We start from the raw sequence: 21,944 nt of genomic DNA on the forward strand, positions 1-21,944 counted from the left end.
CGATTTATGCCATAACAAGTCTTTTGACCCAGTGTTGCTATGTTTATCTTGATAAACTAGGAATTTCATCATTGGAATTTTCAACTAGATAACTGTTACCTTAAAGGGTATATTAAATGATACAGTACTTTGAATCTAGTTTTTAGATTCTCAAAATTTATAAACTCTTAACTAGTGCAATTTGGTTCTTGAAAATAAAATTTAAACTTGTTTACAAAGGTTTAGTTTTGTAATAAGGTGACTAATTTATCTATAGCTGCTGTAGCAAGCAAGCTATTATAAAACTTGAATTTTTAAAAAATGGTGAACTTTAATCTGTTTGACTATTTTTATTTGCCTTGCTATATAACATTTTTAACCAGTAAAGCTTAGATGAACATGGTGTTTAAACTGTACTCTGAACAGTGGGAATACCAAAGAAATTATAAACAAGATAAATGCTGTAGCTCCTACTTGGGGCTTTGACATAAAGGTTGCTTTATAATAACTCTTTGTACATCACAATTGGGGCAAAAAACTTAAGTACCCTTTCGAGCTATTTATATGAGAAAGTCACTTTATTACTCTAAAAAAAATCTTTAGGATTATCTTAATTTAGTGTGACTAAGGCTTTATTTATATTTGCAAAACTGCTAAGGTCCTTTTTAAATTCTTACATTATGAGTTAAGGACAGTGTCAAAGTGATAAAGCTTAACACTTGACCTAAACTTCTATTTTCTTAAGGCAGAAAAGCAGTAAATGTATACTGACTCCTAGAAATCTATTTATTAAAAAAAAAAAAGCAACAAAACCTTGACATAAGAACTTACTGTATATAGCTACTCTTACATAAATATTCTAGTTTTTTTAAGAATGAAATGTCAGCCTCAAAAGTAGATTAGAAAATTATCCTAGATTTACTAGTTTGTTGTTGTTGAACATGTGACTCTCTTTCCTTTGAAGAAATTATAAATTTAAGCTATTGTTATGGTATGAAGTCTTCTGTATAGTTTTCATTTTTAAAATAATATGTTTCAGTATTCTGTCTGAAAAGAAAACGCCACTAAATATGTACATATGTATTATATAAACTTAATCTTTTAATACTGTTTATTTTTAGCCCATCATTTAAAAAATAAAAGTTAAAAATTGTAACTAACTGCTTAAAAGTAAAGTTTCGCCATTGCTTGGAGAAACTTTTTTTTCCTTCTCTGCGCTGCCAGCTGTAACACTTCTTCTGGGTTGCTTGCATTCAGTTCTGTCTGGCCGATGGCTTTGATCTTCCAAAACAGAAAAGTGATGTTGTTAGAGGTCTGGTAAAAAACAAAGCTTTGCTAGTATACATAATATAAAACTACCTACTTGCTAACAACGATAACTGAACCTCTACTTGTAGATGCTAAGAGGTGTAGAAGAAATTAACATAAAGACTGGAAGCACTCAAGGAAAAGACCAATTACCACAGTTTGTGGAATTATCTTCAGAATATTAAGTAAATTCATTTAAGTTTTATCTGACTAAAAATATCACTAAATAAAGCCTGCATGTAATCTGGCACATTTTTAAAAGATTCAAAAAAATAAAAATTCATGTTTGGGGGCTTCACTTTTTATATATGTAAAAATAGCTAGTTGCTCAGCACTAAATATAGTGACCCATCTCTTTAATGATTAGAAAGAAATACTTCAGCCTGATAAAAATCTATAGTAGCATTCTGCCATGGAATGTTTTGTGAGAGCATGTTTTAAGATCTTAAAATTACCTTTAAAGAAGTTTTTTTTTTTTTAAAAAACAAGAGACTATTTGAAAGGTAGCCTGAAGGAAGCTAAGACTATTCGAAATGATCATCAGGTTAGTGGGTAGGAGGACTTGCTGATAATGCTATTTCAATATGAAAGAATCCATGTGAAAAAACCTCGTAGTGGGGAATAACCAGAGTTATTTCAAACAAAATATCCTGAAGACAACTGGCTAAAAAAGTCCAAAGTATAAGACAAATTGGACAGAGAACAAACTTATGGATAACGGTGTGTGGGGGGGATTAATTTCGAGATTGGGACTGACATATATACACTACTACATATTTGAAAAAAAAAAAAAAACCTACTGAATAGCAAAGAAACTACTCAGTGCTCTGTGATGATCTAAAAAAGAGGGAATACACATATAACCGACTGACTCTTGTACAGCAGACTAACACAACACTGTAAAGCAATTATATCCCAATAAAAATTTTAAAAAGACAGAAATTGGAATAGGAGGCAGATATTTGAGAGAAATAACACACCCTAAGTGGGTAGTGGTCAAAACCGTAAGTGAATGAGGTTACCTAGGGAGAATGAAGGGCCATCATGAAATACCCAAGGACTAACTTCTTGACAAAAACCCAAGTTTCAGGGTAGATAGGGAAATATCCACAAAGAAAAGGCTGAAGAGTCAGGGAGTTAGTGATGTCAAGGAAGCCAAAGGAATAAAGAATTTCAAGGAAGGAAGGAGGTGTACACAATAGAATAAAGACTGAAAAGTATTCACTGCCTTTGGCATTTGGTGTCCCTTGAAAACAGTGGGGGACAGGAGAAATCAAACTGGGTAAAAGAGCTTCAAAAAACTAGGCAGAGGGGACAGACAGAGGTAGAGACACAGTCAAGAGAAGTTTTTATTAAGGATGAAATAGTTCATAGGTTTAACAGGAGTGCTTGACAATATAAGAGGGGAGATAACCAACTGGAAGGGATAGAATGACTGAAGGGATAGAATCAAAAGCATAAAAATGAATCTTCATAAAGGAGTAGCATCAACAAACTGAGTCCAGCTGGCGATTGTTTCAAAGGTGAAAAGTAGGGATCTGAAACAGGAATTTGAAGCTGGCGCTCACAAGGCCGTAACTCCCAAGGACACTTTCACAAGGACAGGAACTGATCAGTCTTTTTTCCTTGTCTACTTCAAACACAAGGAAGTTACTGAAAATGGGAAAAGGAGAGAAACCTAAAATATTCCCTAAAAAGAAGGCAGGCCACTGACTACTGGCCGGTGGACACAGGAAATCAGGGGCCAACTGAGGCTGCAGGCCATAGAGCACACAAGCCAGTATGTGCTGTACTCCAGGCCAGCAGGAAACAAGGCAAGTTGGGAAAGGGCTGACAGCCTGGGGACTTGGTCATGAACCTTGAACATCTCATCATCGTGAGAAATATGAAAGTCAAGAGGTAAGAAAGGGACAGATTACTGGCAGAGAGATCTTAGTAGAGCAGTTCTGTCAAAAAGGCCTGGCTATAGATACTGGAGGCTGATGAATAAGGTGACAATGAAACCTGGAATGCTGGGGAGCTGGGTAAGTCGATTATACATCTTTTGATGCAGGCAGAGGAACAACTAGGTTAGCGTTTAGATGAGCTAACAAGGAGGTAGGTTTAAGCTTCCAAGAAGGGGCTTAAAAAATTATAAAAGTAGAGGTAATCTGGATATCTCATCAGGGTACTGAGAAATTTTCAGCATTACCTTCCAACCCTGGTTAAGTTGTAAACGAAAGAGCGAGCGGCTTCCAATAAAGTGGAACTGGCACAACATACTCTTGTCTCTTTCTCTCTTTTTAAAGATGCTGTTGTCACTCTGTCGCCTCTAAGTAATGGCCATAGAGTTTAGTCCAAATAGGAAGCTTGAAACAACCTCAGATACACAGACGATACCATTCTAATGGCAAAAAGTGAAGAGGAACTAGATGGCCTCTTGACGAGGGTGAAAGAGGAGAGTCAAAAAGCCAGCTTAAAATTCAACATTCAAAAAACTAATATCAACACCCGATCCCAACACTTTAGGGCAAACAGAAGGGGAAAACGTGGAAGCAGTGAAATTTCATTTTCTTGGGCTCCAAAATTACTGTGGATGGTGACTGCATCCGTGAAATTAAAAGACCCCTGCTTCTTGGGAAGAAAGCTATGACAAACCTGGGCAATGTATTAAAAAGCAGAGACATCACTTTGCCAACAGCCAAAGGTGTGGTTTTTCCATAGTCACATATGGATGTGAGAGGTGGACCATAAAGAAGGCTGAGAGCTGAAGAACTGATGCTTTCAAATTGTGGTGTTGGGGAAGACTCTTGAGAGTCCCCTGGACAGCAAGGAGATCAAACCAGTCAATCCTAAAGGAAATCAACCCTGAATATTCATTGGAATGATGCTGAAGCTCTAATACTTTGGCCAGCTGATGGGAAGAGCCAACTCATTAGAAAAGACCCTGATGCTGGGAAAGACTGAAGACAAAAGGAAAAGCGGGCAGCAGAGGATCAGATGGTTGGATTGGGACATGAACTTGAGCAAATTCCAGGAGACAGTGAAGGACAGAGGAGCCTGGCATGCTGCAGTCCATGGGGCCGCAAAGAGTGGGACACAACTCAGCGACTGAACAACAGCAAAGTAATGATTTCTAAACAGGTGACATCTGAGGAGAAACCTGAGCAAAGTTAAAAAAGAATGTTCCTGAAAGAGAAAATCTTACAGACACTTCGGTGGTGAATGTTCTTGGCATGCTCAAAGAATGGCAGGGGTACTGGTGCAGCAAGACTTAGCAAAGGGGAGTCAAGTGACTAGCTAGCGGTCAGGCCACTCTCGACCTCGCAGACCATGTGAGGGCACCAACACTGTATGAGACAAGAAATGGTTTAGTATCAGGGAAATTAAGTGCATCACTGAAGAATCAAAGCACAAAACAACTTACTGCAATTTGTCTTTTATCTGTTTCTCCTCTTTTATGATGAAGATCTAAATGAATCAGTTAAGAATAATAAATTTAATACTATGACATACCATGATATAGAGTCTCTGTTCCGTTCTTCATTTTTTATTTAGAAAATACACGATATTAAATACTTCTTTAATTTACAGAAAATGAACTGTTCTAGTTACACACACATATGTTAATGAAAGGATACAAGTCAAATATTCCAAAATGGTAACATCCCATATGTAGTCATAGTAGGAATCCATTGCATCATGACTGAAAAACAGAATTCAGTTATTTCATCTTCCTTAAGCAGAAAATTTCACCTCTATTTTAAAAACCATTCATACCTGTTCTGTTCCTGCAGTGATTTAAAGGCTGTTTTGTAGTCAATCTCTCTGAGGAACTGACATAAAATTGCCACCTACATAAACAAAGAATTAAAAATGGTTTCACATACTGAAGTTACGGTTGCTGTGGAGAAGAGATAGTTAGGGATTTAGGGAAGGTAATACACACTGCTGTATTTAAAATGGATAACTAACAAGGACCTATTATATAGCACATGGAACTCTGCTCGATGGTACGAGCCAGTCTGGATGGGTGGGGGCTTTAGGGGAGAATATATGTATAGCTGAGTCCCTTCACTGTTCACCTGAAACTACCACAACACTGTTAATCAGCTATACCCCAATACAAAATAAAAAGGTTAAAGTTTGGGGAAAAAATAAAAATAAAAAAAGGTTTCATGTAATTAGTGTCAACAGTGACTCCTGGTTTTGCAGGGATAGTTTTTAATGGCTCTTATGATCAGAACGTGTGCTTTGTCACTCAGTCGTGTCCAGCTCTTGGTGACCCCATGGTCTGTAGCCTGCCAGGCTCTTTCCATGGGATCCTCCAGGCAAGAATACTAGAGTGGGTTGCCATGCCCTCCTCCAGGGGACATTCCCAACCCAGGGATTGAATCCTGCTCTCCTGCAACGCAGGCGGATTCTTTACCCTCTGAGCCACCAGGGAAGCTCTATGTCAGGAATATATTCTCTAACTTAAGAGGCCTTGCAGATCAGGCTGAATGAATCAGCTCGTATGTATGGAATCCATCCAATTTTAATGGTAAAAATCCTTACACGTGTCTGTCTGCCCAATATTTTCTTCACCAGTAACTTAAATCATAAAATTTTTAGAGCTTTACTTGAATGAGAGGCTGGCAAAAAGCCGGTTTAGAAAATCAAAGGAATGGAAAACTGACAAAAGTGTTGAATGTTCAAGGACATCCATCCAATGGACATTCATCCAATTAGGCCTTTCACAGCTGGCAAGCACAGAAGCTCATTTTGGCAAAATGTAAGCTGCCAGTCTGCTTAAAATTAAAGACAGATCCATTTCAACCAGGTATGTAGGTCATAATGCTGATCTCTTTCTTAAATATTTATAGAAATTTTAAAATTATTATTCACACACCAAAATATGAACCCTTTCAGAGTATAAAATTCAGTGGTTTCTACTATATTCACAAAATTGTACAACCATCACCAGTATCTAATTCCAAAACATTTCATTCCCCTACCCCAGGGGAAAAACTCCATATCCATTAGCAGTCGCTCTCCAGTTCCCTCCTACCTCCTCTCCCAGTCTCTGACAACCACTAGCCTACATTGACTCTACAGATTTGCTTATTCTGGACATTTCATATAAAGGGGATCATACAAAACAAGCTTTTTGTATCTGGCTGTTTTTTCACTCAACATAAAACTTACAGGATTCATCTCTGTTGTAGCATATATCAGTACTTCACCCCTTTTCATGGCTGAATAATATTCCACTATATAAATCTACCAGATTTTATTTATCCATTCATCAGCAGATGAGCATCTGGGTTGTTTCCACTTTTGTCTCTTATGAATAATGAATGTGCTGTGTTATAAACATTTCACATATAAATTCTTTTGTGGACATATGTTTTCAGTTTTGTTGGTTATATACTTATGAGTGAAACTGCTGGGTCATATGGTAGGGAATTTGATGTTTACTTTCTTGAGCAGGCAGCAAACTGTTTTCCAAAAAGGCTGCCCCACTGTATATTCCTACCAGCCACATGAAGGTTCTAATTTCTCCACAGCTTCACCACTACTTGTTTCTGTCTTTCGATTACTGCCTCTTCATATGTGTGAAGTGATATCTCATTGTGGTATTGATTTACACTTCCCTGATGATTAATATGGAACTTCTTTGGTGTCTCAGATGGTGAAGAATTTGCCTGCAATGCAAGAGACCCAGGTTCAATCCTTGGGTCAGGAAGACCACTGGGGAAGGCCATGGTTATCTACTCCAGTATTCTTGCCTAGAGAATCCCATGGAGAGAGGAGCCTGGCAAGCTAGAGTCCATGGGGTCACAGAGTCAGACATGACTGAGAGACTAACCCACACACAGTGATTAACGCACATATCTACTCTTAAATATTAGACATACTTGAGAATGGCTTTTCTAAGGTTCAAAGGCCAATGTTTTGTAACCCACACTTTCATTTCGGTTAAAATTCTGTAAACTATTAAAAAAAATTTAAAGATCATGCCAAATTCTTAAAATTCCATAAATTTAAGGAATTATGACATGGAAAATACTTCCCAGTGCAACGCCTTGTATTTACTATAAACTCTAACTTACAAGACAAAAGACCATCATAATTTTATAAACTAACCTGTGTGTGGCAATTCAGCAAAGAACAGCACTTTATCATTCGTTTTATTACCTATAAAAACAAAATTCTGATTACTTTAAAAAACTAATTGATAACAATTGTAACAAATGTTCCACTCTGACGTGGGATGTCAACCATCAGGTAGGCTGTACATGTGGAGGGATGGGAAAAATAGAAGTCATTATTAAGTATTAAAAATGCCATTTATTACATTATGATATTGGAAGCCTAAGCAGTAGAGCATGTTGGGAGAAAATGAGTAAAATTTGAGATTGAAGAGACAAAATCAATATTAAAGGTTGAGTGGATACTGGTGGAAGGATTAGAAAAGAAAAGAGGATGACACTCAGGGTTTATGCTTGGTCAACTCAAAGGGCAAAACAAAGTTGACGGATACTTCACTGGGGGTTTACGTTTTTGTTCTGGTGTGGGAAGGTCATTAGGAGCAGAGACTGGCAGAGTAAGATGCTGAACCAGCCGTGGAGAGGTTGAGTTTGAGGTGTTTGAGGAAATCAAATCAGCAATGGCTGTGGGCACTGGAACCATGAAGGTGGTCTGACCTAGAGCAATCAATCCACTTGGGAGTTACCACCAGATTTATGGAAACGAAGAAACTCAGGCAAAAAGAGGCCCAGGAAAAAGAATGTTTTCAGACACTTAAGAAGAAAGCAAGCGCACAACAACAATTTTTACCTGGTCTGTATAAACATCTGGGGGTACAGCCTTGTTAAAGAAATCAGAGCACACAGCTCCTGCCTGGAGGTAATAGTGAAGAGCCGCTGAATACTGATTTGTTGCTTGAAGCAGAAAACAGAGATAAAGATTATCTGTCATTAAATATGCAGCTAAAAAGACAGGGCCTCTTTTGTGAAGGGTCAGGTATTATTACTTCATGTGTGACAAAGCAGATTCAAACCACAGACCTAGGGGCAACGCTTAGCCAGGGCAAGAATGAGAAAAATTGGCTTTATTATTTCAACCACTTTAAAGAAACCCTATATAGACTGTTTTCTTCTAAGACTGATTAGCCAAAATTTTACCTCAGATTTCTTGTCAAACTTACTAGTTCAGAACTTAGTATTTGGAGGCATTTATTTCCCAAATGCTTATACTAGAAACAGACCTTATTTTTCTGAGATAGTTTAGAATCAGAAAATTTACTCTGAATAAAGATATTAAGATCCTGAAAATAAATTCTTTGTGGGGCTAGGGTAACCACAAGCATTAAAACTGGCAATCATTGGGCTTCCCTGGTGGTCCAGTAGTTAAGATTCAGCCTTGCAATAGTGCAGGGGACACCAGCTGCATCCCGGATCCAGAAGATCCCACATGCCTGGGGGCGACTATGCCCAGGCACCACACCCACTGAGCCTGAGCTCTGGCACCTGCGGGTCACAGCGACCGAGCCCAGTGCAGCAACCACTGAAGCCCCCAGGCTCTGGAGCCTGTGCCGGTACAAGGGAAGCCCGCGCGCGGCAACTGGAGAGCAGCCTCCGCTCTTTGCAAACATTGAAAAGCCCTCAAACGGCAACGAGACCCAGCACAGCCAAAAATAAAGACATATTTGTTAACTGGCCATTGTTTGTTTCAAAAATAATCCAGAAGAGAGCAGGACGATGTAGGTGAGGGTACAGATGAAATAAGACTGGCCCTGAGTTAACTGCTGCTAAAACTGGGTGGCCACAAATCTCTTCCCATGAACACAAATAATTATCAAGTCCCTGGACATAGTTAGAACCTTTAAAATAGCAATTCTGCAAACTAAACTTTAACCTCCTAAGAATGTTTTACCAACTTTTCAGATGATCACTTACTATGGGAAAAAACAAACCAACAGAAAAAAGGTGGTCAACATAAAATCAAAAACATCTGAATCAAAGACTCAGAAAAATGCATACATATAACAGTAACAATTACTCTCAATTTCATCTTGGAAGAAGATTTAGAAAATGTCAGAAACAAGACCCAAGTTTAATAAAGTACTGTAATAGTAAGTGTAACATCTTTATTTTCACTTCTAAAAGAGCTACAAACACAAAACACAAAGCAGTGATACATGTCACTTACCAAAATAAATGTCCGCCTGAATAATTAACCAGGAGTGGTTGTTAGGGTTTACACTGAGGGCATACCGAACTAGCTCTTTCACTGTGATCGCTACAGCTTCAAAATCCACTGACTGGAGGCTACAGGAAAGACAATAAACATAATTCAGGAGTCAACTTCACAAATCCATACACACATTTATTAAAACAAACAGAAGAGTCAAACTTTAAGTGATCATAAATACAATGCTAAATAATACTAGCAGTAAATATTTTAAAACTATCAAAACAACTAAATCGGAGGACGTGTGATCAGCTAACTTTTTATATGGGGCTGAAAACAATCTGATTTTTGTTTCCTTTCCCCAAAATGCCAAAGAAGGTAAACTAGACCACTCTAAGAGTATCTTTAAACATTTTACAATGTAAACCACAAAAAGGTGATATGATATAACCCTATCTCCACTTTTTATGCATAACTTACACGAAACAAAATTATAAGGAGATACACTGATAAAAATTTTCCAAATGATTTTTAAGTTCTATTATCTAGAGAAAGCTACAGAAAACAAGGGTTCAAACACCAACAATACTGCTATATGTGGCCTTAAATCCATCCTGTGGCTTCTTCTGAGAGTAACTAACTCCTCTGGATTAGATGTTTCACTGGGGTAGGGGCAAGATCTGGCAAGTGTCATCTCGGCAATGCATTTGGAAGCAATGAAGAATCCAAAAAACCAGAGGGGAATGGGGCCAGCTGCTCTGAGCCCGGTTAAACCTGGAAATTCCGAGACACAGAACAAGATGACAAAAAAAAGAAAAAAAAGAATAAGATGACAGAAGTGTGAGGATAAAAGCCAGGCCAGCACCCAGGAAACACAATCACAGCTCCTACCGAAGCAGTGAGACCCCACAGTAGGGAAAACAGGCTTTTGATCCAGAAGCATACCACAGTTCAAGTCCCGGCTCTATCATTTACGAGATGAACTTGGACAAGGACAATCTCTGTTGCCCTGAGGAGCTAAATTTTACCATAATTCACCACTGTTCCCAGTGTAGTGGGAAAGTATCGTGGTGCTACTAGCAAACACCCAACTGCTTGTTTACAACTTATTTATTTTTGGCTGCACTAGAGCTTCATTTTTGCAAGTGGGCTTTATTTAGCTGCAGTGAGCGGGAATTGCTCTGGAGTCGAGGTGCGCGGGCTTCTCGTTGTGCTGGCTTCTCTTGCTGCCTCTTGCAGGCCCTAGAGCACACAGGCTTTCAGCAGTTGCAGCTCACAGGCTCAGTAGTTTTGGCACACCGGCTTAGTTGCCCTTGGCATGAGGGATCTTCTGGGACCAAGGAACCTTCCTGAACCTTGTCCCATGCAATGGCAGGCAGATTCTTAACCAGTGGATCACCAGGGAACTCCCTGCGCTAAGTCACTTCAGTCGTGTCCGGCTCTTTGCGACCACACGGACTGAGCCTGCCAAGCTCCTCTGTCCATGGGAGTCTCCAGGCAAGATCACTGGAGTGGACTGCCATGCCCTCCTCCAGGGGATCTTCCCAACCCAGGGGTCAAACCCACATCTCCTGCAGCTCCTGCACTGCAGGTACATTCCTTACCACTGGGCCACCAGGGAAGCCTACAACTAATTTATTTACAATTATTTAAATAAGTTAAGGGCTTCCTTGGTGGCTCAGAGGGTAAAGAATCTGCCTGCAATGCGGGAGACCTGGGTTGCAGGAGACCTGGTAAGTGGACAGGCTGGGCCTCAAGCTCTCCGAGCCTGGCTCGGAGCCTCTATGACAAGCCACTGCCTCATTTATAAACACACACTGAAAAAAAGGAATCAGTACTTTATAATCTGAACTTAGGCTGAAGAAGTAACACCTAAGACTTACTACAACCAAAGGCAAATGGGGATTTCCCCAGCGCCCCAAAGCAGGGGACATGGGTTCAATCCCTGGTTGGGGAACTAAGACCCCACATACCACAGCATAACTAAACCCCCACACCACAACTGGTGAGCCCGCGGGCTCTGGAGCCCACACTGCAACCAGAGCCCCCTCACCACCACTGGAGAAAGCCTGTGCACCACAATGAAGACTCAGCACAGTCAAAAAAAAAAGCAAAATGATCTCTACCTGATTAATGGACTGTTATTTTACAAATTTTACATAAAAAATCTGCAGTTATTAGCTTCAGGAAGCATGGTGCTGCTTTGGGAACCAAGCCTCGTAAGTGGAGCCAAGGGCCACTCACACTTTGGGTCTTCCAAAATCCCTGTCTGAGAGAGCTTCCCATTTCTGAGACTGTTTACCTACCTACTACAATCTTTTCTTCTTCAGAGATGCCTTTATTAAGAGCAATAAAATATGGCCTAGATTTCTGTGCCTGCCCTTCAGGCACAAAGAAGATGACTAGGGGCTAGGGGAGAAAAGGAAGAGTCATTTCTGTGAGGAAACAAATGGGCTCTCCTGAGTAAGAAGCTGGCGTCTGTGGGAAAAGAAAAATGTAAACGGTTTCTTCTTCCACAAAAGGAAGAACACTGTCTTCTCCCCTTAGTTGTCCGCCTCTTACTGTGGTTCTCAGGTGATAAAAAGAAGAGAGAAGCGTTCTTAAAGTAACTAAAGAATTTCTTAAGGTAACGAAAAAGAGTTGGGGACCTCTGTCAATCAGTATTAGAAAGGCCAGGTAGAACGTCATCCTTTTATTAGCCTCCATTTTCTAATTCCACCACTGACAAGAAATCGGGACTGCTGAGAGACTGTTTAGATCCAACCTAAGGCTAGTGCACTTCAGCTCTTACTTAGCTCTGCCTGATGCTAAATTTTTAGGAAGATCATTACTGTAATAGAGAAATATGAAGTTGCTATAGAGTCGCAACAAACTGCAGCCTTTTAATCAAGTTATTCAAGGTTATCTATATCAGTCAGGATAGTTTATATATACATATACACACATATATAAACAATTTAATAAAATGTAAGCTATAATACTTCTTACTTGGGGATGGAGGATGGCCAGATAGAAATATGTTCAGCTGTAATATCATTCACAATGTCCTCCTTATTTAAAAAAAAAAGAAAAAAAAAAAGAGTGTGATTTTAAAAGAACTGTCTTTCAAAAAAATTTTTAGATGAAATTATGAAATACTGACCCGAACGTTATGAAGTTTCACAAAGAGTGACAAAATAATAGTCAAAACCAATGGTTCCTATGAGAAAGAAAACAAAGAATCCTTAAATATTATATATATCTTAATATTTCTCTATCAGCCTCAAGGATACCAAGTACTTTCCTTCAAAAGATTCTTACCCTTTTGAAAGTTATCACCTGCTTTAGTTAGGAGTACACTAGAGATTAACATTATTCTTAATCTCATGAAAGAAACCACAACACACAATTTACAAAAAAATGACCAAATTTAGGTGTCTGTCCTCCCACGTCTTTTGAAATTGAATTAAAAGAACTCCTTCCCACTAGTACTTCCAGCTACCTCTAAAAAAAAATTGCCTTTTTATTCCTCAAACTAATATTCAGGGACTTTCCTGGTGGTCCAGTGGTTAAGACTCCATGCTTCCACTGCAGGGGGCGCAGGTTTGATCCCTGGTGGGAGAACGAAGATCCCACAAGCTGTGTGGCACAGCTGTTTATAGAATGGAATTTAAAGAGTGGAATCTATGTCCAATAAACAAATATGATATTAATCCTATCAAAAAGTTAGGATTCAGACATCTAGCCCTATTACGAAGACTTCTTTACAACTTAAAAATACCTACTCTACTCACTAAAACAGAGTAAGGTAAATACAAAATAAACTTCTCCATTCAGACTATCCCATCCTCAAAAAAAATGATCACCAAAGATAAAAAGCACATTAACAGATTACTTAAATAATCAGCATTTTAACACTCAATAATTTTTTTTATCATATCCTCAGAAATCAGCAATAGTAGTTAGACCCACTTTTACAAAACTTACCCTTAATCTTTTGAGGAAAGAAAGCAGTTCACTCCTACAAAGACACAAATTTTTGTATATACATTTAATACCAGAAATTCAAAATAAAAACAGGAAAGTAAATTCTAGCTGAAATTCTAGTCCTAACTTTTCAGTTCTGCATGTATAGAAGAGTGTAATATTCTATTGTTATACTAACCTAATAAAATATCTTTCCTGTTTTAATTACATGTGACATCTTCAGTACTATCCAACCAGACACTGTTGATAGGGAATACACAGATATTTCCTAAGTTGGTGCTATTAGACAAGTCCATCCGAGATCAGCACCAAAGAATTCTTACGTTGTCCATTTTTATGATACACAAGGATAATGACAGACATTCTTAAAATAGTACAAAATAGTATAAATAACTTAAAAAATAAACTGATAGAAACGTACCGATACATTATACCTAATGTAGATTCCCTCTGCTTTATTAAACTAACTCTGCCATCATTTCCTCGTTTGTGTTGACTGGACACACTACAGATCTGAACCACAACTTCCCAAAGGTCTTTAGCAGTCCGTCTACTTTCCTTAGGGCCTGGAAGTTCTTTGCACGTAGCTGCTAAAAGCTGTCCAAGCTATAACAGGAAAAACAGAAAACACACAGAAGACAATCTGTAATGTCATACATGCTGTTTCTATTACTGAGGAACATCTAAAGAAAGATCGAAACTGCCCGCACATACGAAGCACGGTTATTTGATGCTGGCCTCTATCTGACCACTGGGGAATTCAGACCTCACTGTCCACTGACAGATCTGAATCAGATCTGGGAAGAGGATCCTCTGGTTCCACCACATTACAAACCTTGTTTCTAAACAACCAGTCTAAGGAGAACAAAAACAGCATAGTCTAATGAGGATAAAGTGAAGCAAGGCAAGAGACATGCTATTAAGTGGGGGAAAAAAGTTGCTAAATACACTTACTATGATCCCACTTGGGGAAAAAAAAAGCCTGTAATGGAATATATACAGGACAGTGTTACCTGTAAAAGCCCAGAGATAGATTAAAACAGTGCTTAAATTTCACTCACACGCACACATTATTTTTTTTTAATGAAAAAAATGAGGAAAAAATATAGACACTGAAGTTGGCAGAACAGAAGAACAAGATTTAGAGCAACTTTTCTCTAAGGAAATGGGAGCGACTGGGGATGTAACTACTGTTGATGTGAGGGGGCAGAATTACGGAAGCACAGATTACTAAAAGGGACTGATCTGAACAAAGGCAGCCTTCAGGACCTAAGGTGGCGAAGGATCCAGAATGAACCCCGGCAGAAGTGCAGGAGCATGAGGAAGCACCGTGAGGACGGGGCTGGGAGCGCGCTGGCACCACAGACAGGCTGGAGGGCAGGCCAGGAAGGAGAGGCTCCCGCTCCGTAAGAGGCTGGCAGGCTCGGTCCAAGCCAGGCCTTTTCCTACACCATTGCGACCTAAGTGAGCACCAACCTCTCCTCCTCCTCCCACCAGCCAGCCTCCTATAATCCAAGTGCCCATCAACGCTGTACATTTTCCTAGACTACACTACCCCCACCCTGATCCACGAGACAGGCTGGACAGTTTTTACTATTTCGAAAGGTCTTTAGTCCCATGCTTAAAAGCTTCTTTCCTTTTTATGATAAGCAGATATTTAAAGAAATATGTAACAGAATGGAAAATAAAATCTATTTAAATCATTTACTGTTTCACTACCCAGGGATAATGACTATTAATACCCTTCCAGACTCTTCCCTATACATGTGTATTAATATTCCACATGAAATTCAAAGTCTGAAAGGTGCTCTACTCTGTATAATTTTTAATACACATCCCACACTCTAGACTTATTTCTCTACTTTCTCCTCTATGCTAACAAGGGAACAAGGGGCCAGCTAAGGAAGGAGGCACACAAAACCCTAACCCAGATGAGAAAATGAGACGCCTGAGTGGCTCTGCAGCAAGGACAGAGGGGGAAGTGCAGGAAGCAGGGGCTAACCGGGCCCAGGGTGAGGTAACCAACAGCACAGCCTTCTGCACTGTGGGCCCTCAAACACCCAAACAACCTCTCTGGTGCACGGCTCCACCGAACTCACTGCTAAGATGAACAAAGAGAGAAGCTACAGCACCATCTTAATACCAAGCTACCATTCTCAGTGGACATGACCATCTTGAGACAAAACGGTTCTCTCATCTGAGGGCTAACTAAAGCCTAAGGGACTGCTGGGCATAATCAGAAAAACTCCCTAAATATGAGGAACTCCCATCTCACAAAGTTGACTAAAAACACAGATATAATCCAAAGTCTGAAATTACAAAGAGAAGGATAATTCAGAGACAACAATATATTTTTATGAACAATCAGGAAGAAAACAAAAAAGGAGGGAAAACCAAAAAAATCAATAAGTCTCCAAAAGGCTGAAATAAAATGAGCTCAGTTCTTCAAAGGACATACATGAAATAAGAAAGAAGAAACAAATAACTGAAGACAAATGTAAAAAACTAGTACAATCTTGCAAGGTTCCCAGATACCCATCAATTTAACGGACTATGTACTAAAGATGAGATGAGGGCAGATAAGAACAACAAAAGGTAATACAAGCATTAAGAAAAGAATAAGGGTGTCCCTGGTGATCCAGAAGTTAAGAATCTGCCTTGCAATGCAGGGGATACAGGTATGATCCCTGGTCAGGGGCGATCCCACGGGCCGCAGGGCACCTAAGCCCACGAGCTGCAACTACGGAAGCCGTGCGCCCTCGAACGTGCGCTCTGCAGCAAGAGGAGCTGCCACGGTAAGAAGCCCCCTGTCGTCACAGCCAGAGAAATCCCAAAGGCAGCAGCAAAGATAAATAACTAAGCATTTTTACAAAAGAACAAAGAAACTTGGGATGAGATGCATACATTAAAAGTCTTAAATCATAAAACTTTTTTTTAAACTGTAAGACCAGAAAGGGAGAAAAGCTCACTGCTTCTTCAGGGCAAACACAGAATTAACAAATGAAAGATTTGTTTCCTTAGGGAAAACATCTCCATAGTTTTCAAGTTCTCTGCACACAGAAGTACTTTCACTGGTACAGGAGAGATACAATTAAGAAAGAAAAATAAACAACATACCATCAATTCACTGAATGAATTCTTTCACATGGAAATAATTACTAATAACAAACATGCGCACTAATAAGGGGGCGTCCAGTGGTAAAGAATCCACCTGCCAATGCAGGAGACATAAGAGACTCGGGTTCGATCCCTGGGTTGGGAAGAATCCCCTGGAGGAGGGCAAGGCAACCCACTCCAGTATTCTTGCCTGGAGAATCCCCATGGACAGAGGAGCGTGGTGGGCTACAGTCCATAGAGTCACAAAGAGTCAGACACGACTAAAGCAACTTTGCAAGCACACTAATAAGAATCAGGCATCAACTTAAGAAAGTTTAACAGGCTTTGAGGAAGGGTAAGGAGTACGTCAAGGCTGTATATTGTCATCCTGCTTATTTAACTTATATGCAGAGTACATCATGAGAAACGGTGGACTGGAAGAAACACAAGCTGGAATCAAGATTGCCGGGAGGAATATCAATAACCTCAGATATGCAGATGACACCACCCTAATGGCACAAAGTGAAGAGGAACTAAAAAGCCTCTTGATGAAAGTGAAAGAAGAGAGTGAAAAAGTTGGCTTAAAGCTCAACATTCAGAAAACCAAGATCATGGCATCTGGTCCTGTCATTTCATGGGAAATAGATGGGGAAACAGTAGAAACAGTGTCAGACTTTATTTTTGGGGGCTCCAAAATCACTGCAGATGGTGACTGCAGCCATGAAATTAAAAGACGCTTACTCCTTGGACGGAAAGTTATGACCAACCTAGATAGCATATTCAAAAGCAGAGACATTACTTTGCCAACAAAGGTCCACCTAGTCAAGGCTATGGTTTTTCCTGTGGTCATGTATGGATGTGAGAGTTGGACTATGAAAAAAGCTGAGCACCAAAGAATTGATGCTTCTGAACTGTGGTGTTGGAGAAGACTCTTGAGAGTCCCCTGGACTGCAAGGAGATCCAACCAGTCCATTCTAAAGGAGATCAGTCCTGGGTGTTCATTGGAAGGAAGATGCTAAAGCTGAAACTCCAATACTTTGGCCACCTCATGCGAAGAGCTGACTCAATGGAAAAGACCCTGATGCTGGGAGGGATTGGGGGCAGGAGGAGAAGGGGACGACAGAGGATGAGATGGCTGGATGGCATCACCGACTTGATGGACATGAGTTTGGGTGAACTCCGGGAGTTGGTGATGGAGAGGGAGGCCTGGCGTGCTGAGATTCATGAGGCTGCAAAGAGTGGACACGACTGAGCGACTGAACTGAACTGAAGGTGCTCACATGGAAATGGCTGCAGTTCATCCCTGGAGGCTCCTTCAGTTTCACCCCGAGTACTACAAAGCTAAAGTCACAGTCTGACTATATCAATCAAAGCAAGAAAAACTAACTAACTTTTCACTAGTTTAGGATTATACCAAAATGTCTGTTAACTAAATAATTTTTGCTTAAATTTTCATAACTATACGGTACTAGAAAAAAAATATTCAGAGAGGGCAAACTCAAGTGCCGTAATTATCAAAAACTATACTCTTACCTGCAAACCAATAGGTATTTGTTCACACTTATATTCAATCTTAGAAACTGGACAAGTTACCTAAGGAGTACAGATCTAAAGAAACTCGTCCAATAATCCCACCCTAATAATTCTTTTATTTAGATTAAACATGAATTACCTTCACAAACGGATTACTCTGGAGTAGAAATGCAGGAACTTGCAGAGTAAGGTATTCATTTTCCCTCCAGTTTAACATAAAAGCCACACACTCCTCAGAAATAACTTGACGAAAAGGAATATCTAAAAAGCAAAGAAGAAAGTAGTTAGAGTTACTACCATAACATTAAAAGAACAAAGCAAATAGTTGCTCAGATTCCAGTTGAGTAAATGAAAAACAATAGTTACAGATGAAAAAAACAGAAAAACTCTAACATTTTATACTTTTCTTCTAGAAAGTCTAATATTTTCCAATAGACTGCCACAGTTTCCACTATTAATCAACAAAATTCTCTACTAACAACACCTTAAGATGCCTAATACTCTACTACAGAAGTGTAGGAGTTGGTATCTAGCCTCTACAAATTTATCATTTAAATGTGTGGAGAATAACCACACAAACAAAACAAATATATGACGGTACAGTATAACCTTCTAGCATATTTAGAGTGCAGAAATAGGTAAACTACGCGTTAAACCTGCATATTTCTTTAAATATTTTTCATTTTTAATAGTTATTCTGAGGAAAGCATGATAAATATGCATGACACAAATCATTTACTCATTCAAGAAATAATTACACCAGTAACAATTTTAAATAAAGATATGAGGAAAAAAGGCACTCAGAACTGTTTGACAATTATTTCCTTTGAAATAAATATAATATTAAATACACTTGAATTTTTATAGCTCAAAGTATATAATAGTCAGGTTTTAATGTATTTCACGAAAGAGAAAAAGAAACCCATTGAATACTCAATAACAATGTTGACACTTAAAATGGGGAGAACTAGATTTTTCAGTCTTTCTAAAAGTCTGTACCTGTGGCTATTTGTTTAATACCTCACTTTATTCCAAAAAGCAACTGGAAACAACAAAAAAGAGGCATAGGAACACAGAAAACTTAATAAGAATACTCTTTGCATTATCTTCTTAAAGAAGGAATGAAGACAGAAGTAAATTTAATATCCCAGTGCACAACATTTCACTGTGCATTGCTCACTATACACTTTGCCAAAGGAAAGCCAGACAGCACCTGGCTCCAAGGCTTCCTTTTTCACTGGTCACTTCTCATTAGAGAGTCCACAACTGCTCTTAGAGAAGAATTAGCATCTAGAGTGGGGATCAATCATTTTCTCATTCTTCCTAACAGTACATCCTTTCCCTTCTCATTTCCAACACTGTTCACAACACAAACTATGGGAAAAACAGATGAACATTCAGTAAGTCAACGGAGGGAAGGAAGGATGAAGGGAAGGAAAAGTATGTGAACCCCAAACTGTTCACATGACAACAAGGTAGCACAGAGACTGTAATTATACGAAGGCGTCTCCAATCATTTCAAAGAGTAAAGGCATAGGGGTAAGCTGGACTGATGAGTTCAAAACACACTTTTGTCTCCTACTTCATGGACAAATTCTTTACCCTTTGTTTCTTGATTTACAAAACAGGGATAATTAAAGAGGCAGCTACTTCACAGAGACGCCGTGAGGACTAAATCAGTTATGTACTAAGTTCTAATGTCAGACATATAGTTAGCACCACTCAATAGATGTTAGGATTTCTAAAACTCTTTTTGCTTTTCATTTCAGAGAAATCACGTATGAAAAACCAATCTTCAACGATTAAAAAGAAAACACTCTGTTGACAGTATATATTAATTAAATCAATTCTTATTAAGACTGAAGGGCACTGACATATTAAAACTCAAAGGAATTCTATCTCTAGAGTGCTAAAAAGTTGTAATGTCTTTTAGAAAACACAATGTTATTCACAATTAATTCAAAAGACCCCAGAAAACCAGCAGCCATTTGTTTGCACACATTATTAGCGCCTTCCTTGATATTTCTACAACATAAATTTTACTATTTATAGTATTAAATGTGTACAGTATGATTGAAATGCTCTAAATATTATTAAAATATGTAAAATTAAGAGACTTCTTGAAGCAAGATTATATGTAACAGAGATGATAATTCTTATTTAAGCCCCTTTTCATAAGACATTTTTGGACCTGCCAAACCTGTTCCTAAAGTGAGCACAAGTGAGTTTCTGACCCGCTGGCAATCATTTTGAGGGCTGTCTATGGCAGCAATGAGGAAATAAACCTTCAACATGCAGCTTCAAGGACATTTTCTTCTAACAGAATATCTTAAAACTGCAATATAATTTCTATAGTGTGCTGAGAGGTGTCCCCTCAGAATTTATGTCCACCTGAAACCTCAGAAGGTGATCGTACTCAGAAACTGGGTCTTTGAAGATGTGTTAATTAAAATGAAGTCACGTTGGATTGGGGCAGACCCTAAATCCAGTGACTGGTGCCATTACGAGAGGACAGATGGGGACAGGGATGAGGATACAGACAGACACACACACAAGAGAAGGCCACGTGAAAGCGACAAAATGCCACACACACACACACACACACACACACACACGAGGCCACATGAAAGAGACAAAACACCACACACACACATACACGCACGAGAAGGCCACATGAAAGAGACAAGGACGAGTGATGTAGCTGCAAGCCCAGGAATGCAAAGGCCGCTGGGAGCCACTAGAGACGACAGAGGAGCAACAGCCTTCAAAGGAAGCATGGCCCTGCAGACCCCCTGATTTCAGACATCTCATCCGACAGAGGAGCAACAGCCTTCAAAGGAAGCATGGCCCTGCAGACCCCCTGATTTCAGACATCTCATCCGACAGAGGAGCAACAGCCTTCAAAGGAAGCATGGCCCTGCAGACCCCGATTTCAGACATCTCATCGCCGGAACCGTAAAAAAATATATTTTCTGTACTAATATATGGCAGACCTAGAACAGTTTTCTACACTTCCCCCAATGTTCTCGAGTGAACTCCACATCTGAATTGTTTTAAAAGACAATTTTCTCATTGATGGTTAAAAAGTCCTGTAAATATTCTTTTAGAATCTTCCCCACAGTTACTTGAGTACTAAAGTCCTGAAATTTGGCTTTGTGAAAGTGTCTTACCAGGAAGCCTCATTTCCAGATATCCTCGCACCCTACTAATAAGATCAGAAGGCGGTCTCTCTCCTGACTGCCCTGTTCCAGCTTCATGTGTATAAATATCCAGAAGAAGCATCTCATTCAGCATGACCTGACGAAGTTTTGGTGAGAATTCTGTCACCAACTCCAAACAAGCAGCAAATAGCTGTTTAGCATGGGCAAAGTCCTATAAAAAGAATAGCAGACTGGTCTGAATCACCTTTCCTCTGAAGTGAGAAAAATGTCTTTATAAGTACAGAACAAAGAGAAGAATTAATTTAAATGGTGAACACTGGTTATCTCGAGCAGTGAGGCTAGATTATCACCTTTTTACTTATCATCTCTGCATTACTGACTTATTCCAATAAATATTTAATGCTTTTATATATATATATTTTTTGGCTTCACCACATGGCACACAGGATCTTAGTTCTCCATGGTGGTGGTGCAGATATATATGGTGGTTTAGTTGCTAAGTCACATCCAACTCTTGCGACCCTATGGACTGTAGCCCACCAGGCTCCTCTGTCCATGGGATTTGCCAGGCAAGAATTCTGGAGTGGGTTGCCACTTCCTTCTCCAGGGGGATCTTCCTGACCAGGCATCAAACGCATGCCTCCTGCGATGGAAGCGTAAGTCCAAATCACTGGACCTCCAGGAAATTCCCTGTAATTTTTTAAAAACATTCAATAAACAATCAGTATAATATGCATGCTGTAT

At 39.4% G+C, this 21,944-nt stretch overlaps 1 protein-coding gene across 1 annotated transcript in view; it reads right to left on the minus strand.

Moving 5' to 3' along the window:
• Nucleotides 1-1,107: 1,107 nt before the first annotated feature.
• INTS8 (integrator complex subunit 8) overlaps nt 1,108-21,944 on the minus strand; it is a 45,980-nt gene continuing 25,143 nt past the window's right edge. The window contains exons 15-27 of the mRNA XM_052651559.1: nt 21,210-21,411; nt 18,179-18,300; nt 13,832-14,016; nt 13,411-13,444; nt 12,587-12,643; nt 12,433-12,494; nt 9,463-9,581; nt 8,089-8,192; nt 7,396-7,446; nt 5,047-5,120; nt 4,908-4,972; nt 4,694-4,737; nt 1,108-1,260 (exon numbers count right to left, since the gene is read on the minus strand). Of these exons, the coding sequence (XP_052507519.1) occupies nt 1,144-1,260; nt 4,694-4,737; nt 4,908-4,972; nt 5,047-5,120; nt 7,396-7,446; nt 8,089-8,192; nt 9,463-9,581; nt 12,433-12,494; nt 12,587-12,643; nt 13,411-13,444; nt 13,832-14,016; nt 18,179-18,300; nt 21,210-21,411 (1,236 nt within the window). The 3' untranslated portion in view covers nt 1,108-1,143. The remainder of the gene's footprint in view (nt 1,261-4,693; nt 4,738-4,907; nt 4,973-5,046; nt 5,121-7,395; nt 7,447-8,088; nt 8,193-9,462; nt 9,582-12,432; nt 12,495-12,586; nt 12,644-13,410; nt 13,445-13,831; nt 14,017-18,178; nt 18,301-21,209; nt 21,412-21,944) is intronic.

This window comes from Budorcas taxicolor, chromosome 14 (assembly GCF_023091745.1).
Source record: "Budorcas taxicolor isolate Tak-1 chromosome 14, Takin1.1, whole genome shotgun sequence".
Classification (NCBI taxonomy): domain Eukaryota; kingdom Metazoa; phylum Chordata; class Mammalia; order Artiodactyla; family Bovidae; genus Budorcas; species Budorcas taxicolor.